The 17,818-nt window shown below is 34.5% G+C and overlaps 1 protein-coding gene across 12 annotated transcripts in view; it reads left to right on the forward strand.

Moving 5' to 3' along the window:
- Nucleotides 1-1,503: 1,503 nt before the first annotated feature.
- The window catches only part of LOC132092172 (MAP/microtubule affinity-regulating kinase 3), a 61,117-nt gene continuing 44,802 nt past the window's right edge, over nt 1,504-17,818 (forward strand). For 2 of the 12 annotated variants that reach the window (XM_059498291.1, XM_059498292.1), the window contains exons 1-3: nt 1,507-2,211; nt 8,825-9,016; nt 9,594-9,647. In XM_059498291.1, the coding sequence (XP_059354274.1) occupies nt 2,161-2,211; nt 8,825-9,016; nt 9,594-9,647 (297 nt within the window). In that variant the 5' untranslated portion in view covers nt 1,507-2,160. Of the gene's footprint in view, nt 2,212-4,463; nt 4,618-8,824; nt 9,017-9,593; nt 9,648-17,818 lie in introns of those variants that run through there. The other 10 variants (XM_059498286.1, XM_059498290.1, XM_059498294.1 and 7 more) reach the window with 10 other exon arrangements.

A 17,818-nucleotide genomic window follows, 5' to 3' on the forward strand; every position in this document is an offset into this window, starting at 1 on the left:
ACATATATCAGTTTAGACCTAGATTTGAGTAGCCTATTATTTGTTTTATAAAGTATTATCAATTACCTATTATCTGAGGACATTTATTCTTGCGGGCATTTGACGACTATAAAATTTGATTTTATTAATTAAAATATAAAATAATAAAATTCCCTCCACCTGCTCATCTCATCTCTTTAACCCTTTATTGCTACTTTTTGTTGGATTTATTCCTCCGTCTTTGCTCTTTTGCCATCACAACCTCAATAAGAAATGCTCAGTTAAACTTCTGGTTTCGTCTGGTCAGAGGAGAACTGGCCCCCCAACTGAGCCTGGTTTCTCCCAAGGTTTTTTTCTCCATTCTGTCACCGATGGAGTTTCGGTTCCTTGCCGCTGTCGCCTCTGGCTTGCTTAGTTGGGGACACTTCATCTACAGCGATATCTGACTTATGACCACTAGAGGACAGTGAGTGATCAGGTATATTGAAGACAGTAATCCAGCACTACACCAGTATCAGTCCATCAACTCTTGGCATTGGAAAGATGCTGGAAAATATCCACGTTACGTTCTAACATTTACTTTAATAAATGCATACTTCATTTAAATCTTTTTAAAATTAGATCATTACATTGATGTTTGGGACATTGAAAAATGGTCATGTTGTGAGTTCGGACATTGTTTATCATCGTCTTAAATCAGGGAATTTCTGACAAAAGTTATGGACCCATTGTGATTTATTACCCTACTTATGTCTTTTTTTTTACATATGTCCTCCAACCATTAAATTTGAATGTCATCATATAAGTCATGCCTCACACTTTGGTTATTGTATTAGTTGTGAGTGCTGGAGACTTGCAAATTCTGTTCATATGTAGACCTTTTTTTTTTGTGATCATGTATAAAAGTTCCCTTGACTTTTGTTTAAAGAAATTCAGCTCATACTATATATATACTATATATATATATATATATATATATATATATATATATATATATATATATATATATATATATATATATATATATATATATATATATATATATAAATATATATATATATATACATACATATATATATATAGACACACACACACATACAGTATGGTTTAGTCTCTTTCTTCATTAGTGTTGTGTCCACAGAGAATGTGCACAACGAAAGGTGCAGCTCATCAAAAACCCCAGCAAAATAGCCTTTGTGGGTAATAGCAAATAAATTAATTGCTGTAAATGAATATAATTGGGTAATGTGTAAACATTACAAGTAAGTACTAGCATCGTGATTTTTATTTATTTATTTATTATACCACTCTATTTAATTTGTACTCCAATGTAGGCTACTGTGGAACATGGTAAATCATTTACTGACTTTTTCTAAATGGTTTCCACAGTCCAACATTCTCATGGTCACGGGCATCACTGGGATGGGCGATCCAACCATAGAGCACTGAGTAATTTTGCCGGGTTTTTGCGCGACAGACAGGTACATTTTTCTCCTTAGTAATCACCCCAGCAACAACAAACAGCGCCGCGCCGGCCAATGAGCTTGTGCAGCCGCCTTTGTCCTCACTTCCTCCGGCTGCGCTGCCGCTGCACTGGGTTTGGCTTGGCACCATCAGCCAGCACGCAGCCATCTTGGACTGAGCTCTGTCTGGACTGGTGTACCCTAGACTTCTTGATAGGAGGACTTTAATCAACCTGGAGTGGTTTAGAGCAGATTCTCTAGAACCAAGGAACGAAACTGCACATTCGGAAAGCTTACATCAAGATCCAGAACCGGTTTGAAGCGGACGCCCCCTCCCCTTTTCCTTGTCTGAACGCTGTGTGCAGTTTCTGAGGGGCCTGGGAACTGTTTGTGCTTGAGTTTACAATAGGCACTTTTGGCAAAGTTTTTTTTTTTTTTAAAGTAACCCAGCGCATCATATTGGTTATGACCTGCTGGTTGCCAGATCTTTGTGGAGAGTTGCTCCTTTGTGTCACCGGTGACCTGTTGTGCCGTTATGCATCTGGATAAATTATTGCATTAATCTGGATCTTTTATTTGTGCTGGAATTTGATGTTGATCGAATCCATGATCTTCATCAGCTGGAGCCCGGCGGCTGTCCACCCTGCGAACTGAAGCTTGCTGTGATCAGACACACTTGGACTGCAGGAAGCACTTTGGAGATAAAAGACACATTAAAATGTCAACTAGAACACCACTTCCTACTGTCAATGAGAGAGATACAGAAAACGTAAGTATGAATTCCATTGTGGTTCACTGGAATTTCTTTGTATTTTACAGTCTTCATTTGGCTGTAAAATTCATGTCCACTTTTAAACTTTAGGGCGGGCGGGCTCGCGCAACATATGTCGATGATGACACTATTTGCAGGGTTGTGAAGGTGTTTCCTACAGGTGTGACAGTCTCCAAAGTTAGACAGACTCATGTTTTTTCAGCACTTTATTAATTACTCTTTATAATACTCTTTAAAGTATTCTTGTAATATTGATTATACCTCCCCCTAGCATTTAAATGTTGTATTGTATTTATATTGTTTGGGTTTTGATATTTTCTTCAAAAAAAAAAAAAAAAAAAAACTTGGTTACTCTTACGCGCAGCTTCACTTCGCAAAAGAACTGTCAAGTCACCCTCGTGCGGTTTCCTGTAACAATATTTCCGATACAGAGTAACAAAGTGATGCAGTGTAGTGTATTTCCGCTGATATCATATTATTTAAGCTACAGTGATAAGTTTTTACGATATTTCTGCTACAGAGGTAGATTGTAACAAATGTTTCCTATATTGTGAAACATTGTTTTTGTTTCAATGTAACAATTTTTTAGTACAGTGATGCAGTGTAACAATGTTTCGTATTTACATACATTTTTTTCAGAGTAACAATATTTTCAGTATAATGATATTTAACTCTTTCCAATACAGCAACAGTGTTTTTTTACTATACTGATACAATGTATCATTTTCTGCTACATAATGATTCAGTTTAGCAGTGGTTCTGCTGGAGTGTTTACACTGTATTTCCACTACACTGATCCTTTGTAACATTATGAATGCACAGAGGTACAGTGTAACTTATAGTGTGAAGCATTGTTTCTGCTCAAATCTAATCTTTTTTCACTACAATGATTCAGTGTGTTTCAGTATGTTCATTCCAATTTTAGTGACAATATTTCAAATATAATGATATTTAACAATATTTCCAGTACAGCATAACAGTATTTCCACTAAACTGAATCAGTGTAACATTTGTTCTGTTACAGATCACATAATGATACAGTGTAGCAGTATTTCTCCTAGTGATAATGTTACACTGTATTTCCACTACAATGTTACTTTGTCACAACATTTTTGCTACATAGATACAGTGTAACAATGTTTCCTATAGTGTGTAAAACATTGTTTCCGCTCAAATGTGGTCTTTTTTACTACAGTGATATGCAACAATATTTAAGTAACAGTATTTCCACTAAAGTTTTAGTGAGTAGCAGTATTTCCATTATGAAAATATTTAACAATATTTCCAATATAGGCTAGCTTATGAGTGTTTCCACTGAATTTACACAAGTTAACATTATTCTGCTACAGATTACTCAATAATACAATGTATCAGTATTTATGTTATTGATAATGTTACTCTGTATTTTCATTACAATGATACTTTGTGCAATATTTTCACTACAGAGGTACAGTGTAACAATGTCTCTTACAGTGTGATGCATTGTTTCTTTCCGTTCAAGTGTAATCTTTGTTTTTTTACTACAAATAAAAAAATGACAATATTTCAGCTACATTGTAACAGTATTTCCATTCCCATTTTACAGTATTTGACCATTTCAAATATAATGATATTTAATAATATTTCCAGTACAGCATAACAGTAATTCCACTAAACTGAATCAATATAACATTTTTGTCTCTTACAGGTTACATATATATACATATTTCTGCTAGTGATAATGTTGCACTGTATTTTCACTACAATGATACTTTTGTAGCAATGTTTTCACTACAGAGGTACAGTGTAACAATGTTTCCTATAGTGTGACATAATGTTCCACTCTGCATGCCACATATAGTGGAAACTGTTTTTTGTTTTAGCTGCAACTTTATTTGCAGTTCACATAGACAGTGCTGTAATCATTTAAAAGTATTAATATTCCATGTGAGCAATCAATTATTAGGTGGTCATACAAACTGCATGCATGACAATAATACAAGTATTTAGAAAAAATGCATTTTGAATTACAGTATCTATAAAAAGCGCTGTATAAACGGAGTTTTTTGTGCTGGAGCTCTTGTGCTTCATTGGTTAGAAAAGCCACAAACAGATAAGTGAGGAGACCTTACCTGCCTGATTATGCAGTCTCACCACTGGTTAGTCCTTGAGTGATGACTATTCCCTTCTCTGCTACCCAGAGAGAGTTAGAGAGAGAGAGAGCTCTAATTCTCTGCACCCGTCGGACATCTAACGACAAGTGTCGCAAATGTTTTCATGCTCCTCTGGGCATCGGTTTGTGCCAGGCAATCAATGAGCTGTCAGCATCACAAAAACAGACCGCCTGTCAGTTTCGACGCCATTCGGATCGCCAATGCTAGAATGAAAGGCTCCCACTCTGTCAAGAGGCATCGCATAACTATAGTAAGTGCTAATTACTCATTATAATTAGGCTGATTAAATTTAGAATAGAGGGAAAAGGCCATTTGTAATGAGCCTGTTGTAATGTGCAAAGCCATTAAGTGTCAGAAAGGAAGAAGATTTGTTGACACAGGAAGGTTTTAATGTATAATGCCATTGAAACCGGTCCAGGCTGTGAGATTTTCGAGCATATTTGGCAAATGTTTAATCAGAATTACAGTGACTGTTGTGATAAGCCCCTTAAATGGTGTAGAACCGTGATTTTGTTGTAACACTGGCTGCATCAGATATTGACTTAAGTTGTATTGAGACATTTAAAATGAAACTATGTTGAGATCTTATCAGCAAGAACAATGTTATTATAGGCGGTTTTCATTTTTTATAGGCGGAGAAATATTAGCCTACTCTGTGCTCTAGAATGTCCTAGATGAGAGCGCTTGTCCTAGAGGGAGAATTTAGGACACAGTCTTTTTAAGGATCTTTCATGGTCCTAAATAATGATTTTAAATGCTCTGCATACTCCAGTTAACATACTTCCAGACTTTTCACTACATGTTTTTTTAATGCAGTCATTCATGCATTTAAGATTTAAGTGTTCAGTCTCTTATTAGTCAAAAAATAGCAATGACTCAATGACTTTTCTACAAATCACAGCTAGTTGTGTATCTGTGTAATGTTTTGTATCTGAAAAGCTTGCCTTCCTCAGATTGGCCTTTGAAAATTGTTTGCTAATCTAGTCTAATATAGGGAACCATTTTGTATCTAAACATTAATTAATATTACACTTACATTTTTTGTATTTAATTGTTTGGTTTGAATATAGGGTTAGACTTTTTAAATCCCCCTGTTTAGATGGTAAATGTATCCTTATGTTATGTAATCATGTTAACCAGTTCCTATTTACTGTGATATTATTCATCGAGTGAGTCTGACATTTGTTGTTACAAACGCTATCTGCCATATTACTCATTTAAGGGTTCAGCATTAGCCTGGGAACAAAGCTCAGATGAATCTCATAAATTAAAGGGGTGGCAGAATGCTCTCGCAATACCATTACAAATGTGCTTTTCAGCATGTTAGTGCATGGTTTTCTATCATACTGGTTGGTTTAAAATATCTCTGTGCGATGTATCTTTTTCTGTTACTTTTACTGATTCTGAATGTGAATTGCCATTTGCAGCCCATTTCACTTGTTATGATACATATTTTTGAGTGAAAAATATATAGGACAGAACTTGATTGAATCCATTGGGAGTAGATTAGACTCACATGTGTTTGATCATGAAGACAAGCTGCTTTTTCTTAATAGTTCACAATTAGACCAGAAGCACATATCATTGTGATTGGCTCTGTTTAGTAGTTTATTGGAATAAAGTTAATGGTTGTGACTTGAGGATCAGTAATGGAAATTAATATTTTGTTCCCCATATTGGGAACTGGTTTGTGAGTACTTCCTATAATTGTTCTTGATTTCATTCTTTTATTCCTTTTTATTAACTTAATAACTAACAACTTAATGACTCTCATAGGATCGCCTAGATCCTTCATAGATGAACGCTGCTGTGATATAGGTTAAAAATGTATAAATAGTCAGTACATATCAAACAATATCAAGCAATAGTGACCACGTAATAAAAACAGGTACTCACACTTGTGTGTTGCGACATTACTGTCAAATCTGGTGTAGTTGGTAGGCTACAGGATAGCCTTTTAGTTTACTAGTACTAGTTTTCTACTAGCCAATTTTGTAAGGCTTAAGGTCTTTCATGACTTGAATGGCATTACTCGCAGTGATGCAGGCAACATCTCATTGATCTGTCTCCTCTCAGGTATTGTTTCAGTCTCCATCCACGTCATACCTCATTTCCTGGATCCCTTATTGAGAGATCTTGTTCATTTTTCTTTATCCCGGCAGCACGCATGCTGTGGTCTGTTCATCTACATTGGATCTTATTTTTAAGATGTCTATTGGAGTTCTTTTGAGGACTAATTTAAGTCCCTCTGTTCCAGATGGACCGGCATGCTGCTTGAAAATGTATCATAGATGAGTTATCGCTGTGCGAAGCGATGGTGTCATCTCTGCCTTTTGTTTGCTCAGTGATGCTGACATGATTTACTACAACCATGGCCACTAATTATCATCGCTCATCCATTACAGTTATTGATTCAGTGAGGTAGCTTTTGTCTTTTGAGTAATGCTGTTTGTTATGTTAACATCATCATTAGTGACGCTGAACTCAGTTTTTTTTTACTTTCTTATAACTTCACATTCACTGTCAAAATTAAAACTTTAAACAAATGGTTTTTACCCAAAAATTTTAATCTGCTGAAAATTTAGATCAAGATGTAGATGAGTTTGTTTCTTCATTGGAGCAGATTTGGAGAAATTGAGCAGAATGGTGCCGTCAGAATGAGAGTCCAAACAGCTGATAAAAACATCACGGTAATTCACAAGTAATCCACACAACATCATCTTGTGAAGTGAAAAGCTGCGTGTTTGTAAGAATCAAATCCATCAAGACATTTTCAATTTCAAACCATCACTTTCACGTGAAATATAAGCCCCGTTTCCATAATGCTGCTTTCTTCAGTCTGAATCAGGAGAGAAATATGCACAGATTAAGCACTGTTTACAAAAAAGTCTAACAAGTATATGTCTGTGGATTCTGATGTGAGAGAACAACAGGATATTTAGCCTACTTTTTCACTTTAGGAAATATACTGGTCAATTGGCCAGAAGTTAAAAGCATCTTAATAGCGGATTTGTCTCTTATACACAGCTTCTCACTTCACAAAATGTAAATTGATGGATTGGAGTGGTGTGGATTACTTGTGGATTATTTGATGTTTTTATCAGCTGTTTGGACACTCATTCTGACGGCACCCATTCACTGCAGATGATCTATTGGTGAGCAAGTGATGGAATGCTAAATTGCTCCAAATCTGCTTCCATGAACTACAAACTCATCTACAACTTTAATGGCCTGAGGGTGAGTAAAATTTCAGCAAATTTTCATTTTGGGTGAACTATTCCTTTAAATTTACTGTCACTTTAAATTCTTATAACTTAATATTCACATAAAATCACTGATGTCCATTTTTATAAATGACCAAATATTACTTATACTTGACTGGCAGGAAGAAACTTTGTCTTTAAAAAAAAAACAGAAAATAGAAAAATAAAAGTATCTATTTGTAAAAGGATGCAGCTCCAGTATTTTACAGCGAAAAAGGAAGACAAAGCAGAAATCCAGGAAACCATCTAACATTTTGTCCAGATTACTTTATTTACATGTCTCCCTTATGAGAGGAAACTCTAGAGGCATCATACTGTAGCACAAACAGATGTCAACTGTAAATCTTTGACTGGCTTGGTTCACAGATATATATCCTTGATGGGAGGAAATGAAGATATTTCCTGCAGTGAAGCTCCTCTTTGAGGTTGTCGGGTTCAAATATTTTCATGCAAACAGCTTTTGACATTCCTTATATTTTCATTTACCTGGCGTTTAACAGCTGTCAGACTACCAAAACAAATGCAGTATACGGAGATCTCTAAAATGAGTAGAATATTAATTCAAACTTTTTAATGCCATGTTCTGACAGTTTTATCTAATTGAAAGGCTGTTGCAGTCACACAAAATTGTATGGAAGTTTAGGATTGAGAAAGCTCTCGAAAGTCTCTTATGCTCACCAAGGCTGCATTTATCTGATAAAAAAATACAGCAAACACTGTAATATTGTGAAATATTTTTACAATTTATAATGTTTTGTTTTCTTGTGTAAAATGTAATTTATTCCTCTTATGCAAATTTGAATTTTCAGCATCATGACTCCATTTTGCAGTGTCACATGATCCTTCAGAAATAATTCTAATATGCTGATTTGCTGCTCATGATTATTATTATTATTTGTATGATCAATGTTGAAAACAGTTGTTCTGCTGTTTTCGTGGAGCTGGTAATACATTTTTTTTTTTCAGATTTTTTAATAAATAGAATGCTCAGAAGACCAACTTTAATTTGAAACCAAAATCTTTTGTAAAATTATAAATGTCTACACTTTCAATTCTGATTATTGTAATGTGTCCTTGAGCACAAAAATTACTTCCTTAAAAAAAAAAAAAAAATTCTTACAGACTCCAAACTTTTGGCCAGTGGCACATTTGTCTTTACTAATCTTTATATATATTTTTTTCATCTGTCTCCAGCACACATCACACACAGATGGGCGAAATGAAGTGGTGTCCCGTCCTGGGCGTTCAGGGGCCCGCTGTCGGAACTCCATCGCCTCCTGTGCCGATGAAACGCCACATATCGGCAACTACCGGCTCCTCAAAACTATCGGCAAGGGCAACTTTGCCAAGGTCAAATTGGCACGACACATTCTCACAGGACGAGAGGTGAGCTTCCTGAAGATCTCAATGGAGAACTTTTGGATTTTGCACAATTTTGCTATATATATATATATATATATATATATATATATATATATATATATATATATAAACAGTATATATATACACCGTATATATATATATTTATAAACACACACACACAGCACAGTTTGGCTTTTTCTTTTTTTTACAGTTACAGTTAAACACATTAAACATATAGTAATGAATGTCCTGTCCTGACAGAATTTTTTTTTTATGTAATTTTTTTTACATACAAATAATGTCATTATGCAGTAAATAAATAAATAAAAATCTCTAAATAGCAATATTATAAGTACCGTAAATTACTATAAATAAATAGTGTTTTTTTTTTTTGTTGTTGTTGTTGTTTTAAATAATACAACAACATTAATTTAAATAATGTTGTTGGTTAAAATATGACACAGGGTTATTCCCAAATGATTGTTGAGTTGAGCTGCGGAGATAAAATCGTAATATTGATGCTCTTTTACTGGCTACTCGTCAGACTTCATTGAACAAGGCAGTGAAATTAATTTTTTCCTCTTCTCTTTTTTTCCTGCAGGTGGCCATAAAAATAATTGATAAGACACAGCTTAATCCTACCAGCCTTCAAAAGGTAAACATTTCAGGATTACTATTGAGCTATAAAAATCCAGTCCTTCTCGTTCTCAGTCTTCCCTAGCCTTCTCTCTTTTAACCTGTTTAAGGATAAGAGTGTGCGAGAATGGAATACCAGACGAATTAAACATTCACCACATACAGTATGTTGATAGCATGACTGTATTTCTTTGCGAGGGACAGTTGCTTTTGGAGCACTTTCTTTTTAATGCCTATTTTTAAAATCCCTGTTATCTTTTTGATTTGACATTAGTTGACACATTGGTTTTCATCAGCACAACATGCAGACCAAAAATCAAAGGGACTTCTGTTTGGAGTGGTGCATGATGGGAGAGCGGTAGCTGATGGAGGAACCCTCTGTGGACTTGGATTTCAGAGGCCGCTAATAATAGCCTGAGTAGAGAAATCAGAATGAGAGTCTCGTATAATAACTACACATATGCTGAGTGGAAAGCAGAGTGTTTAGATGGAACCCTTGCTTAGCTTGGGTCTCCTGGAGTTAGTCATATTTCATGCCAAAAAATGTGACCAGAGTGTGTTTCTTACCTCCGGATGGACTGTATAGATCACATTGTCACATTGAGGCCAATGTGAGGTGTTGATGTTCTCTTCCACTGGCTGCCTTTTCCCTATAATTAGCTGGCACTTGTTTTTCCAGGCCATTGATTTAGGCCGTTTTCCATTTGTGAGTCGAATGACAGCCCATGGCTTAGGTTGTGTCTCTGGAGCAGAGATGGTGATCCGTTTGGGACATAAGGGGCAAAGACTGGGTGTGATCGAGCCCCACTTCAGCCCACTGCTACCCCTAGTATGTATTTCCAGTGAAGATGTCATGTCCTCATTAACCTGAGGTTGATTATTGAAGGCCTGTTGGTTAGTATTGAAAAGTATCTGTCATTGTTTGGTTTGCTTAACATGGCATTCTTGATCAAAGGCATGAAAGGAGTAACTCATTTGCAAAGTTTCCTTTAAAGTGATTGTGGTTGGCAAATGAATAGCTAGATGTTGTTTTTAAAGTGGCTGAAAAGTCAAAAACACTCACACACACACACACACACACACAAAAATCAAATCAACACAAAAGGTGTGAACATCTGTTAATTTTTCAAGTGTACACAATATCAGATAATGCCTTTTCCAGGCTTAATTGATGGCCTACTATTCGTTTTAAATATGGCTAGATAATTAAAGATATTTAATATATTTAAGTTATAAAATATTTCCTTTTTAAATAAATGCTGTTCTTTTGAAATCTATTCGTAAAACAATACTAAAAAGTAATCAGTTTTCATAAAAAGATGAGACAGCACTATACACTGTAATGTTACACTGTAATGTTTCTTGATGATCAAATCTTCCTATTAGACTGATTTATGAAGATTCATGTGACACTGAAGACTGGAGTAATGTTGCTGAACTAAACGGGCGGTGAGCGGGTTTCACAAACCAAAACAGACACTGACATTCTGGCCCAGAACGCACATTTTCAAAGGAGAATAACTGACTATAGCATTGTTTTTCAAATAAACAAGTATGTTAACTTAGCATGTTTCTTAAATATCTGCAAACATATTATGGTATTTTTATGCTTTAGTAGAGTCAAAATCTTACATACAGCATCTATAAATTTTGCAATAGCTGCAATTAAAGAACTGACTCCTTAGAGACTTTCCTTGCAAGTCGTTTTGGATAAAAATAAATAAATAAAAAAACTCCGCTTAATTACAAGTAACAAGGTAGCTGTACTCATCCTTACTTACTTTCTATATGGACTGAGGTTTCTCAAGCAAAACTGGGTCACGGATTGTTTTATCTTCCAATTGACTGGAAGAACTTGTATTCAGTTCTGGTTTCAGCTTTATCTTTCTATCTTATCCTATTTTTCACTTAAGCATTAGATTCAGTATCGGGTGCGAAAACAATCTTTTATAATGGCAGTTTATCTTGTGCGGGGATCTTTGGCGAAGGTCTTGAGTGTTGCTTGTTGTGTAAGTCGCTTGTTGTTTTCTTCTCTGGACTTTCTAATGAGACCCACATGTGGAAGTGAATTGGAAGCGGTGACCCCGTTTGGTTAAATAATAAAATCGTCAGTCGTGGACAGACAGTGGTTTGGATGGCAGTGCTAGAGCTAGATCTGAAAGTGTGACCCATATTGTCGTCGTTTATATCACTCCCTGCATAAATAAAGAACTATAAATTATGCTATTAAAGGCATACTTCACCAGTCATTTACTTGCCATCATAAACCTGTATGACTTTATTTCTGAGGAATGCAAAAGAAGATTTATTAGAAAAAATGCCTGTCCATACAATGTAAGTCAATGGGTCCAATGTTGTTTTGGTTTTCAGCGTTCCGCGAATTGTTTTCTTTTGTGTTCCACAGAAGACAGACAGTCATACAGGTTTGGAACAACATGAGGGTATGAACGTGATGACAGGACTCTGTTTTGAATGAACTGTACATTTAATTATGTTTCTGGTTGGTTTCAGGAGTTTTTAGTTGTTAATATGAGACCGTATCAAATCACATTTATAGTTTTCTGGCTTTTAGTTTATATTTGTTTGCATTCAGCTCATCTCTTTGCTTGTGTGTACTCCTAAATAATAACAAAATGACCTTTTATGTGCAGTAAAAATGTATAGTTTTTCTTTTCTGGGAAAACTGACCAAAAATATTGATGCTGCACCCTTGGGGGTGTATTCATATTTTTTTTTTTGAATTTATCTAATGTCAAATTCCACATCATTAATAGAAGTATTAGTAATAATATAAATATTTATTTATTTATTTATTTGGCGGGGGATGAATACACTTTTTTTAGCATTTATTTAGCAAGTTATACCATACCATTATTTGTTTTTTTGTTGTTATTGTAAAATAATATTTATTTATGATTTAGGTGGTGTGTAAACGTTTTCTAGCACCTAATACCACACAATTTTTATTATTATTCATTTCGGTTACATTTGATTTGTATAGAGTCTTTCGCAATACAAATTTCTATATCGCACACACACACACACACACACACACATATATATATAAAATATAACATTGAAAATAAAAAATGAAGTGCCATGCACTTTTGTGTTCATGTTTCCCACTTCATGTTTGCTGTTAGCAGCTCTTTGTGGTTTATCACTCAGCATAAGAAACTCTTGAGGTCTTATTGACACTAACAGTGCAAGCTGAAGACACATGCAGTGATACTAGACATAGAGAAAATCACTATGCTTGATACTGAGTCAGTTTTTACACGTCTTGGAGCCGCCGTTTCATTTGGCATGCAGCGCTTTGCCGTTAACCTTAATATTCAAATACAGCATCCACCCACACACCTCAGGCCCTCTCACAGACAATGACCACTTCACTGCTTCCCAGAGCTTTTTCCTCTTTGTCTCTCACCGATGCCTTTTTTTTTTTTTTGCGTTGGTGCGACCTCTTACGCAACCGCCGAGAGTGGGAAGACAAGACCGTCTCTGGTGGAAGTTCCATCTCCTTGTTATAATTAACCTCTTTTTATGTATAAATATCAGCGATTGACAAACCTGCGATGGAGTTGAGGTTGAGAGCGCGGAAGCACACCAAGTGTTCAGTAGCTGAAAGAAGCACGTGAACATCATGGCTGCATGTTTTTAGATCATGTGTGTGTGGGTGTTGAAGTAAGAGAGCAGTGCTGTTCAATGATCCCGGATGATTTTTTTCTGCACTGGTATCCTAGAAACTCTCATACAACATTACCTTTCTTGCAGCTAGTGAATGAGGAACATCTGAGATCAGGGATATGAATAAAAATGGGATGAGTCACCATTTCTCCTCTGAGAAAGCCTTAAATCCTAAGTTTATTCTTGATCATATTGCTTTTTTTTCGGCCTAAGGCAACATCACCCAACACCTGTTTAGATATGCTTATTTCTAGGGCGATGCACAGATGGTTCGGTCTCTCCTTTGTGTGTGTTCATGAGGAAAGGACAAGTACTTAGGGGTATTTTATCATTTATAGGTCACACTCTTAAAAATAAAGGTGTTTCACGGTAAGAAAGAGATGGTTCTTTAAAAAAAAACTGAATGGTTCTTTGTGGAACCAAAAATGGTTCTTCTATGGCATCGCTGTGAAGAAACTTTTAAGCACCTTTATTTTTAATAGTGTAGAGCCCTATAAATGAGTTTTATTTTTTCCAAAATTCCATTGTATTTTTTCCGATTATTATTATTTTTTTTTTTAATTGGCAGTCCAAAAAATCTAAGTAATTGAAATCATGAAACTTAACAAAAAATTGCAGAAGTCTGTGATCAGGAAGAGTTTTTAAAGTTTTTTATTTTGCAAGTACATGTAAAATGTATCAACATTTCTAATGTTACAGAAGATTTCTATTTCAAATAAATGCTGTACTTTGAAACTTTCTGTTCCTCAGACAATCTTGAAAAATTGTGTGATGTTTAAACAAAATATTAAGCAGCACAACAGATTTCAACATGATAATGATAATAAATGTTCCTTGATTACTTTAAGTTAACAGTTGCATATTTAGGGCCCTATGAAATCTGTTTTATTTTTTCCTAAATTCTGTTTTCTGTTTTATTTTCTGGACTCTGTTTTAATGGTTTAATTAATGGTTTACTGATTTAATGAAATATTTAATAATCAAAAAGCCTGTCTAATCAAATTAATTGATACTATTTGAAAACATTTATTTTTTCACTTATTTTTGTTTATTTTATTTTTTTACAGTAATAGGGATCTGAAAAATGTTTTATGTTTTATTTATATTTTATTTATTGATTGATTTGTGATGCAAATTTATTAGTGGTGATAATCAAATGAAGGCATAAAACATTAACAATTTAGTCTTTAAAAAAATGTAGCAATTCTTTTTATTTTTGGCAAACAAAGTGAAAAGTGGCAAACAAATTGAGGTTCACTGCTTAAATTAAAACATGGAAGTATTAAAATAAAGTTTTATTATTACATTGAGAAGGACTGTGTGTATATGATATGATGATAGTTTTATCAAATGAAATGCTGAGAACACCACAAGCATTACGTACCATGCTTGAATATGTGTAATACTAGCGTGGTTTGATTTGTAGTATGGCCCTACTTTTGATATATTCGTTCAAAATTTGCCAATTTCTCTGACATTCTTTATTAGACTGGATTCCAACATTTCGTCTGTGTTTTCCACATCAAGGAAATCATAGGAGCATAATAGGTGTTCTCCTGGATGATTATACAACTACATAAAGGAAAATGATAGAGATTTAGAAAAGGGAATGGGAATGTTTACAAACCTCTGCAATCTGGCAACATTTTGCGGGCTTGTCGTCCCACTGGCATTGACCTCATTTGTGCTTCTATCTAGAAAGCAATGCATCTGTGCAGGTCCATTTGTTACTTGTTTGCCTTATTATGTCTGGATTCCACCTGATATTTTGTAACATCTGGATTGGTTGTTCCTTTTCTTCTTAGGTTACCATCTAAAATAATCAAAAATACTGTCTATAAAGAAACATGATTATGTGAATTACTTTTATAAGGATCTTAAATGCACAAATGTGGCACCTTTCGTTCGCTCCCAGTGGCTACTTTGTTCTTATTTTTTTTCTCCAGCTGCTGATATCATGGATTTCCCATTTCCTGTTTTTGTCCTGTCAACCAGATTAGATATTTTTAAACATGAATCTTTGGTATTAGCACACTGCCTTCCTCTAATACTGGCATTTAGAAAAGTTATAATTATTGAAGCAATTCACACTGCAGTTTTTATAAACAAACATCATATCAAAAGGATTCAAGCACACATAAAAGCTCAGGAAGTGTTTTTTTATTTGGTAAATGGTATGATGATTTATATTTTGAAATATAGGAGACTCTTTCACTCTTTCTAGTCCTCAAAAACACACAAATACATTTAAAGCAATATTTGCCTCATGCATTTAATCACCAGGTCTTCCCCGGTTTGAAACGAAAGGTGTGTTAAGGATGGAATATTTTCTTAATTTTGTCTGGAAATTGTTATTAGATGGCAGACAGACCTTACAGGACGCAGGTCTTGTTTCATAGATTGTAACTCTAGCTGCTTAGACACATTTAAGAAAATTTCTGTGATGCTTATTATTTGGTTGAGATTAATTTTCTGTGGCCCATTTGAATTAAAATGAGCAAAATAAAGTATGCATGTGTATGGATGGGCGAGAAATCTAGTTATATTTAGCATAGGAGTGTATAGTCTGGATGTGATAATATCATGTGCATTGTATTTGATTAATTGTGTAATTATGTACACTACCATTCAAAAGTTTGGGGTCCGTAAGAAAAAAACAAAAAAAAAAGAAAGAAAGAAATTAAAACTAAAAATGTTATTCAGCAAGGATGCATTAAATTAATCAAAAAGTGAAAGTAATGAGATTAAATTAACTAATTAATGGTGTTCTTTTGAGCTTTTAGTTTATATATAAAAAAAATGGTTTCCACAAAAAAAAAAGCAGCAAATGTTTTCAATAATGATAATAATGAGAAATGTTTCTTGATCAGCATATTCGAATGATTTCTGAAGGATCATGTGACACTGAAGATTGAATTAAGCTGAATTATGGTGAAACTTCAGCGTTGTCATTACAGGATTTAATTTCACTTTAAAATACGAAATATAAAAATATTTCGTATTTTTGATCAAATAAATTCAGCCTTGGTGAGCCGAAGATATTAAGGACATCAAAAGAAATAAATGCATCCTTGTTGAGCAGAAGACATCAAAAACATATTTTTAACAAATCTTTGAATAGTAGTGTAAAAGAGATTTATGAAAGTATGCAAAGAATTATTTACTTGTTCCTTGTAGTTCAACTGGCTCTACTAGAAGCACGAACTTTGTTTTGAAATGCCAAGAATGTCTAAATTCATAATAAAGGTGCACCATGCAGCAAAACACTATTTAGGTTTGATATATTTAGCTTTAAGCTTTAGTTACAGTATTCAAGAAAGGCAAGGAGCAGCGTTATGAAAATAATAATATACCACAATCACAAACATTCCTATTTACTTGGGATTCAATTTCCCGAGTTAATTGAAAAACACTAGGTCATCTGTGCTGTAATTTTGCCACGGTTGTCTTGTTTTATTCAGATAGGATCACAGAGAATGTATGTGAAATTCAGATTTACCTTATTTCTTCATGGCAAATGAGTCCTGTCCGAGTTAGGCTAAAGCTATAAGACAAAGCAGGCTCGATATGTCCCGTTGTGCACTAAAATTGTAGCTTTTTCTGCACTTGATTGATATATTTTAACTCTTTCGAGGTCAGTGCGTACTGTACATTGTTATGAAACTATGCTTGAGCCTACAGTATTTCTTTGAATTTTGACTTTCATTTCAGCTTAGTTGTTAAATCTCTTTGATCCTGCTTGAAGTTCAGGATGTTGTTGCGTCTAGTATTTAGTCTACCTTTTGGTTATTTTGGTCCTGTCTTGTGTATGCGTCTGGCAGAATGAATGGTTTGTGAACGGTTGGTAGTGATCAAAGCCTGAATCACCAGCATCGCTTCACAACGTTAAAACAAACAACTCAACATCTAAACCTAGATGCTCCATATTTTTGAACAAAGAAACATCTAAATATTTCGATCTTGACGTTTCTATTTTAAGTTCTTAAAGTTTTTTTTAGCATGTTTGCATTTGCCGTCATAAGAGCTGGCTAATGTAATTAGGCATCCTTCTCCGTTCAATCCTTTAATATGGTGACATGCTCTTTGTTAGTAAAAAAAAAAAAAAAAAAAAGTGTTAAAAAAGGGAGTGGGAGAGTGACGGAACTATAGTAACTTTGTGTTTTCTCAGGGAACAAATTTAGACTTGTGTTTATATAGTGGTGCTTGCAGAAGTCGGGAAACATTGTTACTGTTTATCCATAGAGTTAAGGATTGCAACAAACCCCTAAAACTAAATATTAAAGGGATAGTTCAGCATAAATGTGTAGTTAGTTATTTTTCATCCTCTTGTTGTTTCAAAACATTATTACTTGAATACAGAAATGTTTTGAAGGATTATTCTGGACAATTGGAATGAATGCACTGAATGGATACTGAGGCATTCAAGCTTCAAATAGTGTATCATTAAGAAGTCATTCAATAGTTTTGTGTGAAAAACTACCAAATTTAAGTTGTTTTTCACTG

This window comes from Carassius carassius, chromosome 18 (assembly GCF_963082965.1).
Source record: "Carassius carassius chromosome 18, fCarCar2.1, whole genome shotgun sequence".
NCBI lineage: Eukaryota > Metazoa > Chordata > Actinopteri > Cypriniformes > Cyprinidae > Carassius > Carassius carassius.